The 24,857-nt window shown below is 36.8% G+C and overlaps 1 protein-coding gene across 2 annotated transcripts; it reads right to left on the reverse strand.

Annotated features, from left to right (window-relative positions):
- Nucleotides 1-1,158: 1,158 nt before the first annotated feature.
- On the reverse strand, nucleotides 1,159-6,410 carry LOC147516239 (gibberellin 2-beta-dioxygenase 2-like). Of its 2 annotated transcripts, none has more exons than XM_086594560.1 (3): nucleotides 5,792-6,410; nucleotides 4,241-4,604; nucleotides 1,159-1,625 (listed from the first exon to the last, which is right to left on the reverse strand). In XM_086594560.1, the coding sequence occupies exons 1-3, from the start codon at nucleotides 6,172-6,174 to the stop codon at nucleotides 1,365-1,367; spliced, it is 1,008 nt and encodes a 335-aa protein (XP_086450686.1). In that variant the 5' UTR covers nucleotides 6,175-6,410; the 3' UTR covers nucleotides 1,159-1,364. The 2 variants fall into 2 exon arrangements, with proteins under 2 accessions (XP_086450686.1, XP_086450687.1); XM_086594561.1 differs by having other exon boundaries at nucleotides 4,241-4,601; nucleotides 5,792-6,409.
- Nucleotides 6,411-24,857: the final 18,447 nt, after the last annotated feature.

A 24,857-nucleotide genomic window follows, 5' to 3' on the forward strand; every position in this document is an offset into this window, starting at 1 on the left:
TGGCCACCTGAAGTCCTTTGTATGAGTCAACGCAAGTTGAACAGCCAATATGTTGTGTATACGGCCGGGAGATAAGAGTATACAGTATAGATTGAGTTTGAGTTTGAGTTTAATTTGGTGTCAGCTATTAAAATATGTATTTTGAAGGCAAGGTTAGGGGCTAGAAAACTCCTACCATTTCATATTAAATATTCAGAGCATTCCTAATTCAAGGTGAATTGAGGCATTGAGCTACCTCCAAACAGAAGCCACATTAGGTGCTATTTGTTAAAAAATAATCACCCAGCTGAGTCGCTCTACTGAATAGAAATACCTGGTGAAGCATCTCAATGCATTGAGTGACTTGATTTCTCATTGGGGATCTTGATAGTAAGACCAAGTATTCTAACTCAAATTCAAAAGATGGCACGTTGGTTGCTGAGATTCTCCCTCCTTGTTCTGTGTGGTTTTCAGCCCATCAAAACTCTCTTCATTAGTGTTATTTCATATCTCTAATTCTGTCGGGCTCTATATTTAATTTGAGCTAAAAAAACTTTTTTAGTTTACTAAAAAAAATTTTAAAAATTAGTGATTTGTCTATTTTACTGCAATTTTCATCAGTTTGGTGGCTTACTGTACCTGTTTTTGTATCTTCAGATATTACGTATGATGCTAGAGGCCGTGTCTTGGATTAAAACTTGGATACATTTCGAAAAAAAGCATTGGTTTTATGGATTAAATTCTTAAGTGATGTGGATTTATTAAATTGAGTTCCTAGTGGTATGCACAATTTTAAATCCCCTTTCGAAGCTAGTTTCGCAAAAACAGGCTATTCATCTTGCTAAGTTAGATGCTCGCTCCACTATATGTCTGGGCCGGGCACTGTTCTGACAGGGAAGAGATACATTTGTTACCACCCAACAGAAATAAGCTTTATACCATTGTGATCGCTGTTCGCTTTAATAGAGAATAGACATTTAGGAGGTCCATGTTCCCCTATCGGAACCAACCTTAGGAATTAGTGTTAGTTCGTTAAAACATAGAGACGTATAGTACTAGAAATATACATGTGAAGCTAGCAGGGTGCTCACATTTTCTCCTAAATACTATTATCTCCCTTTATTTAAAAAGTCAAATGTTATACTGGAGTCTACCTACTAATTACCCATAACTTAGAAATTAGACACTCAAAATGATTTTTAATTATTAAAGAAATATCCTATGAATGCAAAATTTTGAAGCACCCGTGCAAAATTTCTTCTTCCGTTCCAAACAATAAACAACCACTGACAAAACTTGGGAATAAAACAATTATCAAAATCCCCAATGGTACATTAAGATTTATTTCCATTTGGCCACAAAGATACCTCCACATTTGAAGCTCATCACGCAAAGTTTTCATCAGTTTGCGCCTTGAACAGGTCGAGGCGAGTATCACCTAGTCGCAGAGAGTACGCCGTTTTCTTGAATTCACTCCAAGTGAAAGGTCTATATAGACTTGATTTCTCAGGTGTAATCGTATTTGGCACAGGAGAGATGCATGCATGAAGAGGTGGAGCAGCAAAGTACATTATTGACATTCGAGGCTTAACTGAGTTAGCCAAGGCCCTGTGAATCACACTCTTGAACCTTCCATTTGTTAAAACCTACATGCATAAGTAGATATGTGTCAGCTAAGAACTTTGATTTGATCTCTCATGTAAATGTTACCAGCTTTATTCTAGAAAATATGATCAAATGTAAATTTGACAATGTCTGCTATTGACTTATTATTATGGACTTAATTCTTGGATAATAGATTAATAGTGATTGAAAAATTAAAAACTGAAGCCTGAACAGCCCATAAGTTCAAAAACAGCCCAAGTCCGCCCATAATTTGATCTCTCACAGGCTCCTTTTAGTGTGCCCCACATTTTCAAAAGAAGGCCCATTTCTTTAGTAAAACCTCGGTATTCAGTCAAAGCACAATAACTAAGGGTCCTATTAGTGCTGGACCCAATTTGGGTTGGGCATACTCCAAAAAAAAAAAAAAAATTTATTACAAGTGTGTCATTAGTCTCTAAAAAATTGAATTCGAAACCCCAAACTTAAACTATCTGAATTTGGAGTCATTTGAATTTAAGTCCCAACGCTTGGGCCACACCGTTGGGACTTAGTCAAACGACTTCGCCACACCGGGTCAAGAGCCCAAAAACTTAACTTTATTTTTTCAAAGTTTAAATCCCAAACGACATGGCCACACCGTCTGGACTGAGTCCAAAACGATGTGGCCATGTCATTTGGGATTTGGACTTAGTCCAAACAGTATGACCATATCATTGGAGAGTTAGTTCAAACGGTGTGGCCATATCATTGGAGATTTTTCTAAGTCCAAACGGTGTTGCCATTTTTTTCTAAGTCCGAATCCCAAACGACATGGCCACATCGTTTTGGACTCAGTCCAGACGGTGTGGTCATGTCGTTTGGGATTTGAACTTTGAAAAAAATTTAAAATTCTATTTTTTGGGCTCTTGATTGGTGTGGCCGGGTCGTTAGGACTAAGTCCCAAACGGTGTGGCTAAGTCGTTTGGGACTTAGTCCAAATGACCTAGCCGGGTCGTTTAAGTTTGGAGTTTTCGAATTCAACTTTTTTGGGACCAATGGCATACTTGTAATAATTGTTTTTATTTTAGATTTTTTGAGACCAATGGCACATTTGTAATAATAGTTTTTTTTGTGGGAGTCTGTCCAACACAAATTGTGGTCCGTAAGTAACAAATACCATAATTAATGATGAGGTGAGCTCCTATCTCTACACTATATGATAGCCGGATCTTTAGGGGGAAAATTTCTCAACCGAACTGTGTATTTGTAATCTCTCTATTTTATGATTTTAGAACCACCTCCCTTAATTATTCTAATCAGCTCTCTCCTTTTAAAATAATTTACCAAAAACTCTCTCACTTTATTGAAATTAGAATTAGCTTCATATTATTTAAAATAATTTAGAAAACCTCATTCACGTCACTCAAATTATATTCAACCTCTCCTAATGTTTTTATATTATTTTTTAGATTATAACTAGAATTCAAAAAATCATACTATCAGAGAGATATTAGAGCGACAGATTTAAAATTTTGAAAAAACACCAATGCGTAGCATGGTTCGCATACTCGTATGATATGATCACCAATCAAGGTATAAAAGGACTTCGAGTTTTTCTTTGGTAATTAAAAGTACTTTGAATTAATAGTCCCTATGAGGCTATGATGACCAAAGGAGACGCAAGGACTCCTTGAATCACTCGGCCTAAGTGCCTAACTAATGTTCAATTACAGGAACTAAAGCATAATTATGAGTAGACTATCACATCAATAGGAATTAAGAACATCAAAGCTGGCAACAATTTACTTAAAGCAATGTGACTTTTGAGCATATTTTTCTACGATTGCTTTATGTGATTTTTGTATTCCCACTTATATCATAGCAGTGCAAGCAATCAGTAATGCTATACCAACCACTTATTTGACCTACTATTTGAATTTACTGATGTGTTAAAAGTCCTAATTATTGATTTATATAGAGATATGTATATGTGTATTACAATGCAAACCAATATTATCCAAATAGTGAGTCATATGTGTATGTGTATTACAATGCAAACCAATATTATCCAAATAGTGAGTCGCTAGTGAGTCGCAATAGTAGTTCTACCAAGTAGGTCTGTGTAGCACTACTCGCAACCAATTGGATCTAATGTTCGTCACAGGATGACCTTCAAATTCAGACTCCTTAACAGGATCTACCTTTAACACTGGATACCGTTGATTTGTATTGAAATATAGGCACATACTCTGATACATGCGGTTAGTTTGAATATTTTTTATGTAAAAAACAAATTAGACGGGTTAGACAGACCCTAACCTGTACTACAACCTACGTTTGTTTGTATACCTTTGATTCCAGATTACGCTTTTACGTAACTAGTTCACAAGTATTCATTGTTTTCTGCAACACTTAGGCTAGCTAGCTGCTAGCTTGCATATGACTATATGCATGACTGGGATTTTGTTTTGAGTTAATAGGAGTCTAACTCTAAACATAACGTTGAAACAAAGACAAAATGCTGAAATTATTTAGTTGAGGGGGTCCCAGCTCCCAAGACTAGATCACCAATTAGTCCGACTGGAAATCTGGAATGAATGCATATAACTGATTCCAATTATTAGTTGTAAGTAGTTAGTAACAGAGGCATGATTAGTAAGTGGGATATGATACTGACCTGCAGAGTGTCCCCTACATTAACACAGAAGGCTATAGGATCAGGAGGGACAGGGACCCAAGTTCCATCTTCCAACAGGATCTGTAGTCCCCCCACATCATTGGAACGCAAGATGGTCAAGATCTGAGGGTCCGAATGCTCTCCAAATCCAATTCTATTGGTTTGTGATGATGGTGATGTGTCCATTATGTCCTTGTAAGGTGGATAGTGATTGAGCCTGACGAGTGAGTCACTATCAATATCTCTGATGAAGTCACTGAATACACACTTGTTGTCATGGACATGCAGACCTTCTGTCATCAATTCCAATATCTCACATGCAAGATTCCTAACTGCCTCTATGTAATCATTCACAACACAGCTGCTGCCAGTCAAGTTGAAGTTATAAGCAGAACAAAGAATTGAATGAAACAAATTTTTACTCTAAAACTCATCTCTCACAGAGTCACAACTCACTCCCATTGTTCCTAGCACTTTTCGTATTAGGTAGAGGGCCTAGAAAGGGTGTCTTCCATGTCAGTTAAGCTATCAACATTCTTACTCGTTTTAGTAACCAATCGGCCAATCCTTCATAATGAATTTCCGTTACTTTCCTATCTTGATTTCATTGGTCACTATTGATTTCCTACTAGTCATTCTAGCCCCCTTTTTTCAATTTTCTTGTACATAGATAGGTGTGACTGTGTGAGCTGTTATAACAGTACTATGCTCGGTTGCATACTTTCATTTTGAAATCTAAGCTTTCTTGAATTTATTTTAGCTGGAAATAAAACAAAGTTTGTGCCGTTTATTTCTGTTTAAACAAATTTGAGCTCCAACATGAAAACAGGTTTGGACAATGCCCCATGCACCCACATTTTTTGTCTAGGGGCCAAACTATATCTGTCTTAACGTACTCCAAATTCTTCTCCAAGAACAAGAAAACATGCAACTTCTTCTTCAACTGGGTACTGCGATGGAGTAAATGCAGCTAGAGTCCCAACGATATGTGGTGTGTACTTTTTGCCAATGTACTGTCTACATTTTGATTGAGATAAGTAGCTATATATGGTTAGACGCACCGAGAGGCCGAGTTCATTAATACATTTGATTGACATAGCGATGTAAGTTGCTAACTATATATATACAGGCATCCAAGTATGCAACAAAGCTAATGCCAAATGGGACCGACAAAGAGATTTGACTCTAGAACCAACCAAAATTTTGAGGTGATTGATCCCATTGGTCCACAAAACTAATTTGTTCAACTCTATAGAACAGTAATCTTCCTGTCCATTTTTCAAAAAAATAGTCAAAACTTCCTAAGGGTCCATTTCTAAGTTACGAACAAGTTCAAAGTAACCTAAGACAACCACTTGTGAATTTTGATGAATATTACCATAAATTTAGAAAGAAGAATGTGCAAAAGAAATGAATACACTTATCAAAATTTTGTTTCAATTCTAAGTTATGGGCATAAAAATATGTGTGCACGCGTGCATATGTGCGCCCACGCAAAAGAGAGAGAGAGATCGAGCTTAAATGAAAGTAAAATGATCGAAGATGACTTACTGGAAACTTAAGGGTTCATTGGAAATGGATTTGGAACTTTGAGAGATAGATTGAGTGTTGGTGTGGAGAAGAAGATATTCAACCTCGCCAACATCTCCATTAAAACCAATATTCTTGGTTCCATAACCAAGAGGACTAGGAGGCGCAGCTTGCCTTTTTTCCAAAGCTGGTTTGGCAAAAAAATTTAGTCCTTGTTCTTCCATCCTATCAGTTATATCCTTAGAGATGCCATGATTAATTACCTTAAAGAAACCATATTCTTCACTTGCTTTCACCACCAACTCTGATACCAAGGACCTTTTGCATGAGAGATCAATTATAGGAACATCAAAGGAGTTAATCTTTTCAATTCTATTTGGTGTAGGAGATGAGGCTACCACCATGTCCTTTTGGTGGTGAAGATACAAGAATGAAATGAACTAAGTTAAGCAAAGAAAAGAGGATTTGCAATTTGGGTTCGTAGAATTTGTGAAGGTTGAAGTGGATATATATCAAGGGAAGAGAGAGGACGATGGGCTTATAACAGTTAATGAATTCAAAGAGTTGTAAGCTTGGTGAACAACAGCACGAGTTGAAAACTCATACTTGAACAGAATTGTTGACTTTTTAAGGTTTTTGACTTGTGTTAGGATTTCTTTTGTACCACTACGGCACTACACATACATTTTTGTTATCTTCAATTTCATTATTAATTAGTCCTAGTTGGTGATACATGCATTTTATCAGTTTGTTTAAGGAAATTCTGCACTTAGTATATGTGTGGGCAGTTTGCAGTATAGTACACCAATTCTCAACAATCAGACTGAACTTTTTCAAGCATATATATGGAATATGTCTTCCATGTTCCATTCTCTTATCCTAATTCTAGTCTCTAGTTTTTTCTTTACCTGTTGTAAGTATTTCAGTAAGGCAAACACAGCTAAAATATAATATGGATTTCATGTATGATCACGGCCTGTATTAATTAGACATATGTATCTAACGTAATAACACTTCAAATGAGAACAATGAATTGCCTTATATGTACGCATTATTGTGGCTAGGATTCACTAGAGAGGGCACCTTCACGAAAAATACATGTGAAGGTGCTTCCCTGACCTAGCTGAGTAACTTTGAATTGAAATACACATAGTCGGACACTATCTCGATGTAATATTAAATCTTAAAGGTTTTTTTTTTTTTTTTTTTGAATGATAGCTATGGGGTTAGGCAGACCCCCTATCTGTATTCCTTAATCAAAATCTTACATAGATTTCTCTTGTATCCTCCTCAATGATTTTAGACAATTGTTCATCTAGAAGGGGTAAGATTAAATCTTAAGGTTAGTTAGGAGTGCAGCCTCATTTTCAGGGGCACCCTCATATACTGCATCCTGATTCTACCGGTAACGATTAATTATATCTATCCTAAGCACCAATCGGTGGGAGAGGCCACAAAGAAAGGATATCCGGAAATTTGAGACATTATGAATTTATGATAGGATTTTACGTATTCAAATTTATTTAAATTTGATGAAACAGGAATTCTCTTTTCATCTACTTTACAATTTTACATTAAAATAAAGACATAATGACTTAAAAATACAACGTATTTTCTTGTTTTTTTATATTAAATACAATATATTTTTTTTTTCTTGCCTAGAAATACAATGTACTTTCAATTTTTAACAATTGATACTATCTGTTAAATTTGATTGAACAGAATGTGATTTAGCTGTTATAAAAAGTCACGAGAATTGCACCTGCCGTTTTATTTTATCAATATGACCAAAATACCCTCAATGTCCTATTTATCTAAAAAAAGACTTGAATACCCTCAACAACAAATCAAATTTTCAATTGTCTAGTACGTGGTCATAACACATACCTTCCAGCCATACACTGTACTTGAAACCATTAATGGAGACAATGTTATTTGAACAAGATTATAATTCACAAATGGGTTCTGCCATTTGTTTAACATCAACTATTGAAGCTTGTAGGATCTAGAACCAGCTCATTTACAAAGGGTACTGCCTAAATTTGTTAAATTATTGAGAAGTGAGAGTTTTAAGGACAAACTTGTTTTGTTATCATTGATTCGAAGTGTTATCGGTGTTGGGGCCTCAATGAATCGGAACCGGAATGCTTTGATCGAGGGATTTCAATGGTTGTTTGGTTGAGTTTTTGAGTAATGAGAATTGGGCTGCAAGGAAAGCTAGTGGTGAGGCATGCATTATTGAAGTTTGAAGTTGGGTCTTGTTTTTAAAGATATGTTCTGAGTTTAAGTCTTAGTGTTGGGTTTCTTTTGAAGCATCGAATGAAGTTTAAGTTTTGTTCTTGTGCATTTCAGAGTGGATGGCCTTGTCTATAATCAATTTAAAGTACTTCAATTTTTAAATCCGACCCAAATTCCGATATATATTGAAATTTTGAATTGTTGTTGAGGGTATTCAAGTCTTTTTCTTAGTATACAATGGCTAAATCACCTTCTGTATAACCAAATTTAACAGATAGTATCGATTGTAAAAAATTGAAAGTACATTATATTTTTAAGCAAGAAAAAAAATACGTTGTATTTAATATAAAAAACAAGAAAGTATATTGTATTCTTAGATAAAAGTATAGTGAAATTTGAGTCACCTTTTCTTTTTGAATGCCATAATGACATTTAAGTTATCCTGGTACGCACAAGTCCACTTAAACTCTGAAGGTATGTTGTTAGTTCATGGGGTGAGTAAAGTATCTGAGATAACTTTTCCCCCTAAAAATAGTATAGATTTGATTGAAGACCGAATGTTTTGTTTTGCTTAGAAAAGTGAGACCAAAACTTGCAAGGCATTGGCAACAAGAACTTTCATAATAGCAATTGGCCGGCTTGAGTCCATCAGCCCCCTGGAGGCTAATTACAATGTTCTTTATATGCTCATACCTCGAGGTTCACCTGCGCGCATACTGCAATTACCCTGTATTGAACATCACTAAGAAAATGCTTAAGTTATGTGAAGCATTTTAAAAAAAAAATCGTATATTTAAAACTGCTTAGTCCGACTGGTGTAAAAATTTCTGTTTTATATCACAATAGACCACAAAAATTTCTGCCTCACTTCATTCTAGTGCGTAATATTTTTAGCAAATCGTTCAGACTTCAGAGTCACATGACCGTGATTGAAAACCATTTTTGTGAGAAGTATGATTTCCCTTTCTAATGTATGATGTCTGGGGATATATATATGTAGGGATGGTGAAAGCTAAAGCTTCATATAGAAAACGGTTGTTGACCTCTCTAAATTCCTATATGGAAGTGCTTACTTTCTCGTGCACACAAAGTATAGTTCGATTGTGAAAGACAGAGTGATGAACCTTTCATATATGGCTAGCTCTTCAAAACAGTAATGGAACAGAAAAATAATGGAACAATATAATGACTTTATGATTGATAATTTATCCTATTACAGTTATAAATTAATCAAAGAAAACGTGATAGTAGTACTGTTATGGTATCTGAGTTTTTCTTCTTCATTTCTTATTTTGTTGATCTGTGAATAGGCCGGTGTCAAAATCAGTATGGATATAAATCCAATTTTTATCGTTTACCTTACCTAATATAATGAGATGTGATCAATTGAGTATAGCATTGTAACTGATTTGAAAAAGGAGACACACCACAACACAATAATACATTAGAACCACTGTATAGAAGAATAATATAATTTCGACCTTAAGTTCACAATTCAGAAGAGTCTCAATCATTGATAGGTGTAGAGTTGCATTCATTCATACTCACACCACAATGCCTGAAAATCACTAGAGACCTAACAACGTCCACTGCTCTTAGCTATATAACTCCATTATTTGAGAGATCACGCTAATATATGGTTTTAAATCCATTAATATCTACCATATAAGGTCATAATATAATTAAAAGTTCTGCTTCCGTTTTTGAAGAGTCTGTGTGAATGTGTAATTTTCTGCTGAAAAGTTAACAAAAAATAAAATAAAATAATAAAGATAAGAATATAGAAATGAAATTCTGCTTAAACAATGTATCTCCATTCGCACAATAGCTAATCTAATTAAATCGTTGATTGCTTTGCTACCATTTTCTACATGCAAATCTAGTCCCCCTAAGACTTTAGAAAGTTGTATACAAAAGCAGTGATGGTGAAACAATAGGTGTCTATATTGGGGGACTATGGATAGATACATGCTTTTGTGGCAGATGTCAACTGCATTGACAAGGCCTTACACATGGGATGGACAAAATTATGGATCGAATCGAACTCGATGGCCGCTGTGAAGGCATTCCAAGTGGTCCAGGTTCACTGGAAGGTGAGAGCGCGAGCATTGTGGGACAAAGTCAAGAATCAAATGCAGTGGCTTATAAATTATGATCACCTCAAACTGGAGAGAGGTCAACTTCGGGGCCAGCCCTTATGCAGTGCTATTAGAAGTCGTTCCTCGCAGTAATAGAGGAGAGCGCGCCTGCGCTCTGACAAAGCGCGACCCGCGCCCTATGGACAGTAACACAGTGCACCTCGCGCTTGACACGAGCGCGACCGCGCCTCGCATGTTGATTAGAAACCCACCGACTGTTTTAGAACTGTTTTACGTTTTACTTCCTATTTTAGATTCTTGTATTGATCTCTATATAAACATCTTGTAATCTTCATATAATTCAATCAAGTAAATATTCTCTCCAGTCAATCTCTCTCTCTAATTTATCATGGTATCAGCCTAATATTGATCCAAACCCTAATCCTAAACTCTATCAGTTTCCGCCTCTTTTCAATTCTCAATGGATTCTACTCCAAATAATGACTCTATTACAGCTTCTGATGATCCTTTTTATGTTCACCACTCAGATAGTCCCACGGCTATCCTCGTATCTCCTCTGTTATCAGGGGACAATTATCCAACTTGGTTACGATCTATCTCTAGAGCCCTTCGAGCAAAGAATAAGTTTGGTTTTGTCGATGGTTCTGTTACTCCTCCCAGCACTCCCAAAGAAAAATCCAAGTGGTCGCGATGTGATGACCTTGTTGCTTCCTAGATTCTCAATTCTGTTACTCTAGATATCCGTGGTAGCATCCTCTATGCCGACTCTGCATCTGAAATTTGGAAAGATCTAGGTGATCGTTTTTCACAAACTAATGCACCCAAGGTTTTTCAACTGAAGGATTCTGTCACTCTTCTTAAGCAAGACAATCGTCCGGTATCTGTTTATTTCACTTTATTTAAATCTTTCTGGGATGAATTAAGTTCTTTATCTACTATGCCTGCTTGTACTTGTGGTCATGCATCTATTTTTGCCAAAGAGGTTGAAGATGGTCGTTCTATGAAATTCATGCAAGGCCTAGATGCCCGTTTTCAACCCATCCGCAGTCAAATTCTCTTGATGGATCCTTTTCCTCGTATGTCTAAGATTTATTCTTTAATCCGACAAGAGGAGAAGCAACAAGAGCTCCATGCCCTATCTCTTCCATCTGCTCCAGACGCTGGCTGCCGAAGTACTCATTTTGAAGACCAACCGGGGCTTCTTCAAATCGAGGTTTGTCTAAACCTCCACGCCACTGGTGGTTCGCCCGCGATCTCGAAGTAGCGCACCCACCGGATCTGGGGCCCCAGGCGAGCAGCATTTCGTCCATTCTGCAATCATTGTAACCGAGTTGGACATCATATTGGTACATGCTACAAACTGCACGATTATCCACCCAAGCCTGCTCAGGCTAATTCGGTTGCTACAGACTCCAATTCTCCTGTTTTTTCCATAGAACAATACAACCAACTTCTCAGTTTGCTTGATTCAGGTAGTACCTCTTCATAAGCACACCTGACAGGTATATTTCTCTCGTGTTTTTCTAAATCCATATGGATCATTGACTCTGGTGCTACCAATCATGTCTGTTCTTCATTACATCTATTTTCTCATTATCATACTTGTTTAACACATTCTACTCTTAAACTTCCGGATGGAACAGACCATTTAATTACTCATGTTGGTAGTGTTATTCTCTCCCCCCTTTTGCGCCTTGACGACGTTCTGTTTGTTCCCACCTTTCATTTTAATTTGCTTTCCGGCCATTAGTGAACTAGTCAAGTCTCACCCTATCTCTGTCACGTTCACTAATGATTCTTGCCTTTTTCAGGACCAGTTAACGAAGAAGAAGATTGGATTGGGACGGCTTAATGGGGGACTCTACCATCTCCAACTAGCTTCAGTTTGCTCATCCCACAACTCCTCCACAAATAATTTATGGCATTATCGCCTCGGACATCTATCTTCCACGCCTTTGCAGATTTTAGCTAAGTAGTTTCCTTTCATTTCTAGTTCAAATAATGCTACTTGCACTGTATGTCCGCAAGCTAAGCAAACTCGTTTATCCTTTTCTCATAGTTCAATAAAAACCATTAGACCTTTTCAAATGATTCATTGTGACATTTGGGGTCCTTTTCATTTACCATCATATTCTAATGCTCGTTTTTTCTTAACTATTGTCGATGATTTTAGTCATGCTACATGGATTTATCTTATGACTGTCAAATCTGAAACTGCCATGCATTTACAATCTTTTTTTGCCATGGTTCATACTCAATTTCATTCTACAATACATTCACTCATATCTGGCCATATATAGCAACATTGATGACCATTTTCATGAAATCCAAGTCCTTCGTTCCGATAATGGCTCTGAATTTATATCCCACAACATGCAACAATTCTTTTCAAAACATGGGGTAATTCACCAACGTAGTTGTGTTGCTACTCCCCAACAAAACGCTGTTGTTGAAAGAAAACATCGTCACTTACTCAATGTTGCACGAGCATTACTTTTTCAAGCCCACCTCCCACTATCCTTCTCGGGTGAATGCATTCTCACCGCAGGCTATCTCATTAACAAAATTCCTAGCACCTTGTTAAAAGACAAATCACCTCATGAGCTTCTATTTACATCACCTCCCACTCTTGCCCATCTTCGTGTTTTTGGTTGTTTATATTTTGCTCACAACACTTCCATTAAAAATAAGTTTGATCACCGCGGGAAACCTGGCATCTTCATTGGTTATCCTTACGCTCAAAAAGGCTATCGCATTTATGATTTATCTTCCAAGAAAATTTATACTTCACGTGACGTGATTTTCCATGAGACTGTATTCCCCTATCAACATTTATCTCCCCCCATCACATCTTCCTGTTTCTCCCTTACCTATCCCAGACAATGAAACCTTCGACATTCAATCATCTCATGTAATTTCAATGGATGGAGCACGACCTACTCCAGCCCAAACTCCCACTCCTCCAGCTCTGTCACCCCCCCTTTTGGAAGATCCTCAGCCATCCCATCTCAATCCTCCTGCCCCAACTCGATCTACTAGAATGCGACAACCACCACCACTCCTCCTCCAAGATTATCACTGTCCTACTCTCACCAAGGCACCTACAGTCCCTCGTTCGGCCAATCTCCTCCAATCGGATTCCAAGGTAACACGGTCTTCCACTCCATACCCTATGGCTTTTTATGTTTCTGACACTAACTTTTCTCCTTGTCATAAAGCTTTTTTGTCTAAAGTGTCATCTTCAGTTGTTCCTACATCCTTTTCTTAAGCTGTCAAAATTCCAGAATGGAGAGCTGCTATGGCTGCAGAAATTGCAGCTTTGGAACAAAATAACACATGGACTCTAGTTCCGTCATCTTTTCATCATAAGCCTATTGGTTGTAAATGGGTTTTCAAGATTAAATATCATTCAGATGGTTCTATTGAACGTTACAAAGCTCATCTTGTTGCCAAGGGTTACAATCAGATTGAAGGCCAAGACTATCATGACACTTTTGCACCCGTTGCAAAACTAGTCATTGTTCGATTACTTCTCTCCATTGCTGCTATCAGACATTGGACTCTTCATCAGCTAGATGTCCACAATGCCTTTCTCCAAGGCGATTTGGATGAAACTGTTTATATGACATTACCTCCGGATTAAGCCAAGCGGGGAGAACGGGATATGTAAGCCTCAATAAGTCCTTATATGGACTCAAGCAAGCTTCGGCAATGGTTTGCCAAACTATCTACCACTCTTATCCTTTGCCGGCTTCACTTTCGGTCTAAGTCCCGACTATTCTCTATTCACTAATATTTGTGGTTTACGATTCTACATTTGTCCTTGTATATGTGGATGACATTACGATCCACAGGCAACAATCCATCTCTCATTCAGAACTTGAAGAAATTTTTAGAAGCAAAGTTCTATATCAAGGACTTGGGACGTCTAAAATATTCTTGGGTATCGAGGTTGCTCGTTCCAAAGAAGGATTATTTCTTACACAGCGCAAATGTCTTTTAGACATTCTATCTGATTGTGGTACCACTGGTGGTCGTATTTCTGAGTTCCCTATGGAACAAAACATCAACCTCCATACCGATAATGGCATATTACTTCAGGATCCTACTGTCTATCGTCGCTTGATTGGGCATCTATATATTATATCTCACAGTTACACGTCCAGATATCACTTATTCTGTTAATTATCTCAGCCATTTCATGCAGTCCCCACGGACTCCACATCTAGATGCTGCTCATCGTATACTCCGCTATCTTAAAGGTTCGATCAACAAAGGGATTCTCTTATCCGCTAATAGTTCTTTACACATCTCTGGCTTCTGTGACTCTGATTGGGCTGGCTGCCCGGTCACTCGTCGTTCTACTAGTGGTTATTGCATTTTTCTTGGTTCTAGCCCTATATCCTGGAAAACAAAGAAACAGAGCACTGTATCACGTTCTTCTGCTGAAGCCGAATATCGTTCCATGGCTACTCTGGCATGTGAACTTCAATGGTTGAAGTATCTTCTCTCTGACTTAGGCATCTCTCATTCTTCTCCGATGAACATGTTCTGTGATAATCAAGCAGCCCTTCATCTCTCTCAAAATCCAGTTTTTCATGAACGAACGAAGCACATTGAATTGGACTGTCATTTCTTACGCGACAAGATACAAACCAAGTTACTATCTCCTACGTTCGTTCCATCCTCAGATCAGGTGGCTGACGCCTTCACTAAACCTCTCGACAAGGACACCTTTCTGAGATTAATTCGCAAGTTGGGAGTTCTTGATATTCACTCTTCAACTTGAGGGGGAGTATTAGAAGTCGTTCCTCGCAGTCATAGAGGAGAGCGGCGCTTTGACAAAAGCGACCAGCGCCCTATGGATGAATAACACGGCGCACCTCGCTTTGACACGAAGTGCGACCAGCCCTATGGATAGTAACACAGCACCTCGCTTTGACACGAAGCGACGCGACCCTCGGCGTGTTGATTAGAAACCCACCGACTGTTTTAGAACTGTTTTACGTTTTACTTCCTATTTTAGATTCTTGTATTGATCTCTATATAAACATCTTGTAATCTTCATATAATTCAATCAAGTAAATATTCTCTCCAGTCAATCTCTCTCTCTAATTTATCAGGCATGGGATGCTTCTGGGAGAAGGAGTCGAGGAATGGTGGTGCTCATCAACACCACACCTTTTATTTCTGAAAAGCGTTGAACATCAAGAGCTAACTTATTACAGATTTATCCCATGGTGTATTTTGGCTTCTGTATGCTTGCAGCATGCTAGCATCTCTATGTAAATGCACACTTTCTTTGTAACACTATCCATTTTTGCAATACAATTACTTTTAAGCAAAAAAACACATGCAAAAATCTAGATAACTTTTAACAACAGCCAAAACCCGGTTTTATTGATATAGCTGAAAGTCCTTTGCGAATAGCGAATATAATCCTTCTAAATATATAGCACATCACAAGTTTGTTTGTTTTTTAGTTTGTTTTTTTTTTTTTTTGCTAATATTAAAAAGAAATTTGATTCAGCTCAAATTTTGTATGGAATTTTTTTCTAATTCGACATAAGAAAATATTACCTAAAATGTTAATGGACATCTTAAACGTACGTCTGCTTCTTTATTGAGAAGTGCTAACTATCATGATGGTCTTATTGTGCATGCCTGCTATCCGTTTATGCCCATCTCCTAACTATTGATTATTTGAACATTTCATTACATTATAAGGACTATATACTAATAGAATGAAGAGAGATCGAACTCATTTTGTACTCAAACGGTTCACCAACAAATGTTCCCCACACAAACTATTCGAACTCTTTATTTTCAGTATAAGGCTCCTACTTTCATTCCAACTAACCTTCCTAATTAGATCTGTAAACCAACCTCTGCCAACCTCCAACTGTTGGATACAATCAGGATAATTTGTGAAAATTTTTAGTAAAACCGAGGACAATATACATTTTTACATTGTGTGCTCGTTTAGTGCTTCTGTATATATAATACCAAGTTACTAACCACTGTGCCTAGCTACCATGTCTGTCGACCTATGGATCCTATATTCCTATGATACTATTCCAGTATTAATGTGGGCTTTAGTTCTTACGGAGCTCAAGAGCTCAACCTTCAGGATTCGGAAAGTTGAATACGTACTGTGAGTCTATGATACCTATGAATCCTACCATGCTTGAAGACCAAGGCCGGGCCTTGGTATTTACGAAGCTCAACCTACACACTTCGCATGGTTTTATGAAGCTTACGGCTTACCTATATATATATATCAAGACCCGGAACAAAATTTTCTTTCAAGGCCCATGGTTCACATTCACATCGTTGTTAAGGCCAGGCCACTTGAAAAGGCCGACTGGCACTTGAATTTCAAGTGCAGTAAGAACAGAGAACAGGCACATAGAATAGAATGGAGATTAATTCCGCTTCTAGTTTCATTCAACAAATAATTAAGGCTATAGGACAAACCGGGTTGCAAAGACGGTATTGCCTTTTATTACTTTTGAACCCAACTTTTCAGTTCTGTTAAGGCATACCATACCGTGAAAGCTCAAAAATCATTATTGTTAGTTTTGCATACAACCTCATCTCATCATCTACCTTTGTTAATTTAAGAAAGCTAACATTTTTAAACTCACACAACTTTAAATTTCTTTCTATACCCGATTTAAATTCTAATCTATTCACCTTTTTTCTAACAATTTGACAATGAGAAGTTCGGATCAACATATATAGTGATGAAAATTTGGGAAGAAATGAAGATTCATACAATGAAAAAGATGAATTACAATTAAAGATAAAACCCTAGATTTTGTGATTTATCTTATTTATATTTTTATTGTATGTAAATATGTGAGTTAGTTGTTTGAAAAAAATTAGAATAATAATTTGTAATTTGCATGTCGTTATTCAATTTTTACTTTTATTTACAACTAATTTGAGCAACGAATTTAATTACATGTATAAAGTTGTATGCATGTTCTAACACACATGCATAATCTTATTTGCATGTGTGTTGTCTGGATAGAAAATTGGATGTCATGCCCTGCAACTAGCAAGAAACCCCGTAAGTACCATTCTTTTAAGAATTTGATGAATATATATTCTTTTAATAAATGATTTTACTTTGACATTTATGTTAATACTTTTTCAACATTCATAAATGATTGTACTATATATATATGTCTTTTCATGGGAACAATAATCATGGGGACGATAAGTTTCTAACCTCAAAGTTGAAGAAACATGGTGTGGACTTATTGAGAGCAGAAATGGCATACCAATTAATTGATGTGTGACGATACAAGAAGTTGGAAGTTGGAGATCAATGACATTCAATAATCAAGATAAAGGCAAGCAAAAGAAGCGAAACAAGGAAGTCATGAATGAAGTATTGGACAGAGATTGAATTGGTCCAGATAGAGCCTTGAGTGTCTGTTGTTAGTAATAGTCTTTTAGTAATAGTAAATGGTTGAGGCAATCTCTGAGACAATGTCTGAGCCAAATATTTCAGTTTTTTTAATGTTATTTCTTTTCAAAGGGTAAATACCTTTTCCACTTAAGAGTGAAACTATTTTTGCGAATTGGTAGTACATGCATGCGTGTCTATTTTTGCAAATTGATTTTACATGCATACAGGTCTATACATGTGTTTACAGGCCTATGGTAGAAAGAAAAGTACATGCAAATTGGTATATGCATGTGCATTATATATATATATATATATATATATATATATATATATATATATATATATACAGGTCTATGCATGTGTTTACATGTCTACGGTAAAAAGAAAAGAACATACAAATTGGTATATGCATGTGCATTATACACATACATATTACCAGTATACATGTAAAGGTTTAGTACATAAATTTGGTAGCAACAATGAGCGAGAGATATTGAACCAAAGAGACTTGCAAATTAAATAACAAAGATAAAAAAGAAATGCTAATAAGAGAATGTATTACAAATTGTATGCATTTTAAAGCTTCACTCGTTAGCCATTTATCTCGTAAAGTATTGTCTATCATTTCTACGGTTGTTCTATCAGTCTAATATTGTCATGCCTATTGATAAGCACAAAAAATTGTAATATAAACCTTGTAGAGACATTACATATTGGTTAATTATGTGTGTAATAAATGCAAATTAATTGTATTTCCATGCTTTTGCAGGTTTCGACACGTAAACGATGAAATTTCAACAAAACCGGCATTTTGGCATGGAAACAAGGTGAATATGTTAATTGGAAACAAAGCCTTTTTATCAAGTCCAAAAGAAGCCCATTGGAAGCTTAAATCAAGCCCATGAAGCCTGGTCAAAATAGTCAATTCCGGGTCAACCCTGGTCAAGGCTTGCAGAAAAGTCAACGAAACTTCAGAAAATCATATCTTTTGACTCCGAACTCCATTTTGGACGTGTGACGTGTCAAAACGATAAGTGCGACAAACTCTACGCAATGGCATATAGGTTCTATCAAGTGATTAGACTGATAACTAAAATAGATCCGAACCAAAACAAAGTAAAAATCTAATTACTATTCATCATGATATCATCAAAGTGGAAACTTATGTAATCACCCACTTTCTCCACTTAATAAATGCACAAACCACTCCTAATTATTTATCTTGTAATGAGAATTACTATTCACTCACTTTCCCCACTTAGATTAAATAAATTTCATTATAAAAGTAGATTAATTTGTAACCTTTGGATTGAAAATGTAAGATCGATGTAATCTTGACCACCCATTTCACTCCTTTGAAACTATAAATAGGAGAAGTGGCCTAAATAAACTTGCGAATTTACTTGTGATTTGTGGCCTTGTAGCCTTTCACTCTTTTCTTCTCTCTCTTTTAGTTTCATTTTTAGGAAAATAATTCCATAGTTTAGGAAATAAGAAGTTTCTTCTTCTTCTTCTTCTTCATTTTCATTAGTTGTAGTTATCTCACCATGAGCTAACTCATCCCTTGTGGAGGGTTAGATAAACCCATGTGAAGATAACTCTACTAATGAAGATGTAACTCAATTGCTTAAAATTTAACAAGTTCAATTTTTACTTCAATTACAAAATAGTTAGAAGTAGAAAACAAACTAGAGGTTGAAGAAATGCTCTAGAGATAAGGTGCTAATTTAATCTCTCATGCTAGTAGAATCTCTTTAGAGATTTAGAAAATCTACTAGGGATCAAAGTTTAATTATTCACTTTGATTTGTCTATGAATCAAAGTGAATATGGAAACTAACAATTGAAATATGTCTTTCATTAGTAGTAGTTTGAATCACATGCATGGTAAATCAATCCTCCATACTTCTCTCTCTTCTATCTTCTTTAGTCATTTTAGAATAAATTTGTTATTAGTAACTTTTGTAACTATAATTAAAAGAAGTAAAGTGTAAAAACCTTTTCTCATTTAAGGTTTCTCTTGAGTAGTCTAGCTAAGTTGTGAACAAGTGCTTAATTTAATGTTAGGCATGGGACGATTCCTTTATTCGAACTATATTTCAACATGAATCGAGAGTAAGGTAATTGATATAAGTGTGAGTTGGAGTAACATCTAATTTAATACTTATCAAATGGCGCCGCTGCCATCCTAACATCTACCGAAGTGCGACAACGGAGCTCGTCTACATCACGGGGAATCCCCCTCCTCTCTCCCTTCCATTTTTTATTATTTTTTTTTTTTTTACTTTATTTTTGTCTACTGTTATTTTTTAACTTTTGTTTTGTTTTTTTTTTGTCGCAGGTTTTCTTATCTAGCACTATATTCCAGTCGCGGGACGCGACTAAAAAGGTGGCGTGCGCAAGTCCCCCAATCTAACAGTGTCGGTGCGTGACTTGTAGTAGTTGTTTTTAGTCGCGCCTGCTACTGTTCGGGGAATTAGATTCCCACGTTTGAACGTCAAGTCCTCCAAAATTCATATGATATCACTACCTACCTGAGGCAGTAAAATCTGTTCCTGGAGGGGATATTAGTGTTCCATATCTTGCGAGGAAGTTCCGAAATCATTTATATATCTATAAGGTGGAGTTGTGGGACGCTTTTCAGGTTCCGTTTTCTACCACTCCTCAACTCACTTGCTAGAGGAGTAACTTCTTGCATGATAATAGTGTGTATTATAATATTTGTATGCATGATTTGGATTGTTTCGTATATATGTATGTATGTATGGTTTAGATGTTTTGTATAAGTATTCAATTTTGTCAAGAAAGAGGAGAACATTCCAACAAGGGTTAAAATCCGAGTTGGGTAAGTTGTTTCTAAGCCCTACGGGGTAAAGCTACTCTCTATATGACATTCGAAATCTCAATGAGTATTGACAAAATTAAATCTTTGTACAAAACATGCATTAACTAGTGTCGTATATATTGTGTAAACAGACGCATGTTTCGTGAGTTGTCGTATATAGCATACTTATAATTTGAGTTTTCCAAGCATATTCGTAATATGAGATTTGTTTTTACATCGCATGTTACAATTTGTTGATTATAAGTTGTTTACATGCTACTGATAAGCACCCAACACTGTAATATTAAACCCTGAGAGACATAGTGTTTTGGTCAATTATGTGTTTAATAATCATGTAATAATTATATTTTCGTACTTTTGTAGATTTCCGCAGTTAACGTGAATATAATGATAAAACATGCATCAAAGTATGGGAATACTGGAATATCTGAAGTCTTCCCATTCAGCCACAGTGAAGCCCAACAAAGCTTGACTAGAGCTGAAGTTTCCAAAGGAACAAAACCAGTGCAGAACGGGTCCACATATAAAGAAGCAGCGAACTTTTGAAGCTCACATCGTATAAATCTGGACGTCGACATTGGCTAGTGAACTGCCAGAGCGACTAGGGCGACGAACTCTACGCAAAGACAGAAAGTTGTAAAAACGCCAAAATCGGTGCCGCCACTGGACACACTAAGTGGACCCACTCTGCGGGCCTAAAAGACATGACGAGTCAGCATAGGTAGGTGGCAAGTGATGGTCACAAATTTGTGCCACCTTGCAATAGAAAATGACACGTATCAATATCAATTCAATGTTTTAATTGAATTGAGGGAAGGGACAAAACATTAATTGAAAGTTTTGTTCTGTGAACAAAACTTTAGACCAAATACATATGAGGAAAAGACAAAAAGCAAATTAAACCAGGTAAAGACAAAACTTTGTATTTCAAAGTTTTGAATGATTCAAATTGGCATAAGGACGAAACCAAATTAATCCCTTCACGAGAGACCAACCTATATATATGTAGGGGGGTCTTCAATATTTCTCCTTCAGCATTTTATGCTTTAGCCTTGCTCAGTAGTTAGTTAACTTTAATTTATCGTCTGTAGCTTCATTCCAGTACTTTATATTCCGTCATTTTATCTTCCAGCAGCTTCAATACTGTAAGTTGTTTCTTCTTAATAAAAGTCATTTCTTTTCAAATTTAATTCCTGTCCTGCATTTACTTATTTAATGTATACATCAAGTTTAATTATTCCTTCAATGACCATGAGTTAATCCCCCCCCCCCTCAGGGGGAAGGTTATGCTACCCGTGTGAAAATCCGGATTGACACTTTAATGTTCTAGAATCACTACTTAGGAATTAGGTATAGATTATACATCCGGTTCCAAAATGATTGAGACTGTACAAATTTGGACTGCTGATGCTCCAAAATAGTCTCGCGAGAGACCCAAAATGTCTCGCGTGCGACTCTCTGGTGTCAGACAGCTCTCCAATTTGTTCAGCTGATGTAGAATCGAACCAGGAGCTGAAATGATATTCCAGAGCTGAAATATTAGTTCAACTCCTTATGCTAGTGCGATGCGACTCAGAGATGTGGGCATTTCGCTAGGGATCAATACTCGACATTATCTTGGGTTTGTCTATGAACTCGAGACGAATTAGAGCTGTAGTGATGTGGTAATATAAACTGTTAAAAAATGATTCTTGCATGAGTATGATTAACCCTCTCCCTGTTTCTCTATCTTGTTTATTTACGTCGAAATCACCGTTATTTACTTGCATTATCGTTAATTTACTTAAACCAACTAAAAAACCTAAAATCCTACTCACCAAAAGTTGTAAATCCAGTTGTGAACCTTGCCAAGCCCTAAGGTTTGGACGATCCCTTACTCGACCTATCCTACCAAACTCACGTGAGTAAGGTAACTTTACTAAACGAACGACTATACGGACTTTGGACTTTGGACTTGGGTCTTCGGACTTAGACTGTGGACCTCGGACTTAAGTATAAAACCAATAACGTCAATCAACATTTTATCAAATGGCGCCGCTGCCAGGGAAGGACTCTCGACATTTAACGTAATAACTGGAATACATCAAATATAAACCCCCTCCCCTACCCCCTCATTTTTTTTATTTCCATTTCTTTTGCAATACTAATGTGTTATGTACCTGTTTGCCCCAACTTTTTCTACTAACAGATACCTGTAAACCAGATCTTGTTTATTTTTATTAGCACAATCTAAGTATTCCGTAGGAACTTGAAGTACTGAATTGACAAAAGAGTCTCGGACGATACTAAATTAGTAATGCATGAGACTAACCTGGAGTATCAACACTCCAGTTTTCAGGTACATGTCACTTTCCTTTTTAGTACTATTTTGGACTCTCTAGTCTTGTTTATACACTATCTAGTAAGTTCACGAGCTCGGGATTTAATTTGATCGTTGTACGAGGAATCGCAGGATGCCAGGTTTCGAATTCTTAAACTCCTCAAACTTTGTCGAGGATATTATTTGGTTGTTGCTATAACCTGTTTTACTCTGCATATTTGTGTGTTGGCATGAGAACTCCTTACATGTAAATGTGGTTCGTCATTACATATTCACGTTAATATGATTAATATGATTCGAATATATTTGGATGTATGCATAATTTCAAACCACCTGCTTAGAATATTTTTGTATGTGTATATTACATCAATTCACGTACGCGGTATTCATTTGCATGAGTTCGTTCCGACATTCCCCTAGCTCACATATAGTTGCACTTATCGGTAGCTATAGATTATTGCATGAGTAGGACATGATTCTATTCACGTATAAGTTATATAGATTTGCATGTGTAGACTTCCTGTGTAAAACTGGCATGTGTTAATTGTATGTTTAGTTTCTATTTTGGCATTTATCGTTTTTAATTGCATGTTTCGTAATCACGTCTCCATAAATACATTAATTACGTAAACTAAAAAATAATAAATAAATAATAAATAAATAAATCAAATCCTAATAATTAAAATTTCATCATAATCATCTTAATAATACCCAGCATAATACACCATCATAAATCATCATCCTATTCCATCAATGTCTAGGAAACTTGAAAAATTGAGGTTGCCTAATTAAGGAACGTGCTAGCACGAACAACCTCCCTCAATTCTCTCAGGTGACCTGGTTGCTGGAATATTCACACGTTATCCTAGCTTACCTGCTTAAGTTAGCAACAGCTCAGGAAGGCGTGCTTCACCTCCCTCTTTCCTTAATTCTAAAGCCTCCTATCATAATTTGTTCCTTATGAGCCTAGAATTAAAACTTGTATTTGTATGAGACTACGGTCTGATACTAATAAGGAATTAGAACTTACATATCGTCGTCAGAAATACAATAAACAACTACTTAAATTATCTCTTAAACATAGTTTTTCCTCCGTAACCCAACCTCGTCAAGTATCTCCGTTTCCATTATCTCCCTTAGTTATGGCTCAGGAAAATCCCACAGTCGAGAAACCCCTTTCGGATTTCTATACTGCCTTACAAGAAAGACTTGCTTCCTGCATTAAACTCGATCAGATTATAGGAGATTTTCGCATTCTGCCAAACATTTTCGATTTGTTACCTGTTTACCATGGTCTAGACCATGAAAAACCGTACAATCACCTTCGTCGAATGCAGCAAGTAGTCACCACTTTCCACCATCTGACCGTTACTAACGAACAAGTTTTGCTTAGGTTGTTTCTCTTCACCTTAGCTGATAAAACTTCATCTTGGCTCGCAGGCAAAGCACCGCAATCCCTTGACACATGGGGCAAGCTCGTACAAGCATTCATGATAAAATTCTATACTCAGAAGAAAACTACGGAAATGCTTCAGAAGATTCAATTCTTTCGCCAACATCCCCAGGAATCATTTTCGGAAGCATGGAGCAGATTTACTGATCTGCTTCTCGAATGTCCCCATCATCAACTCGACACCGCTGTATTAGTCCGTTCATTCTTTAATGGTCTCTCTGACCATCAAAAGGAAACATTAGATATCATGAACGATGGTTGTTTCATAGACAAAGGCGCTACTGAAGCATACATTTTCCTTGAGAAACATGCTTCACGAAGCACCCATTGGAGAAACACTGATTCTTCCAGATCTTCTAAAGACACTCCTACCAAAGTTACGTCTATGTTTGAGGTCAAACCTGATCCAGAATTAAAAACTCTGATTGAGTCCCTAAACAAAAAGGTCAATGCTCTTTCAGTTTAAGTAAATGGTCAGAAACCCAAACAGGTCATGGCTGCCAATGCTTCCCCATGTCCTCTTTGTTTAAGTCCTGAGCACGCCGATTCTTATTGTCCTTTGGTATACGAGTGCCCTCCCCAATCTTTTGAAGAGGCTTGTGCTTTTAACATCCTTAATGCACCTTGGCGACAACATCCGAATTTGGCTTGGGCACCCCCTACCCAACAACAAGCTCCTCCAGGTGTCAACAACGCTCTTGTACGACCACCCG

The sequence above is a fragment of the Coptis chinensis genome, chromosome 2 (genome assembly GCF_015680905.1).
Source record: "Coptis chinensis isolate HL-2020 chromosome 2, ASM1568090v1, whole genome shotgun sequence".
NCBI classification, from domain to species: domain Eukaryota; kingdom Viridiplantae; phylum Streptophyta; class Magnoliopsida; order Ranunculales; family Ranunculaceae; genus Coptis; species Coptis chinensis.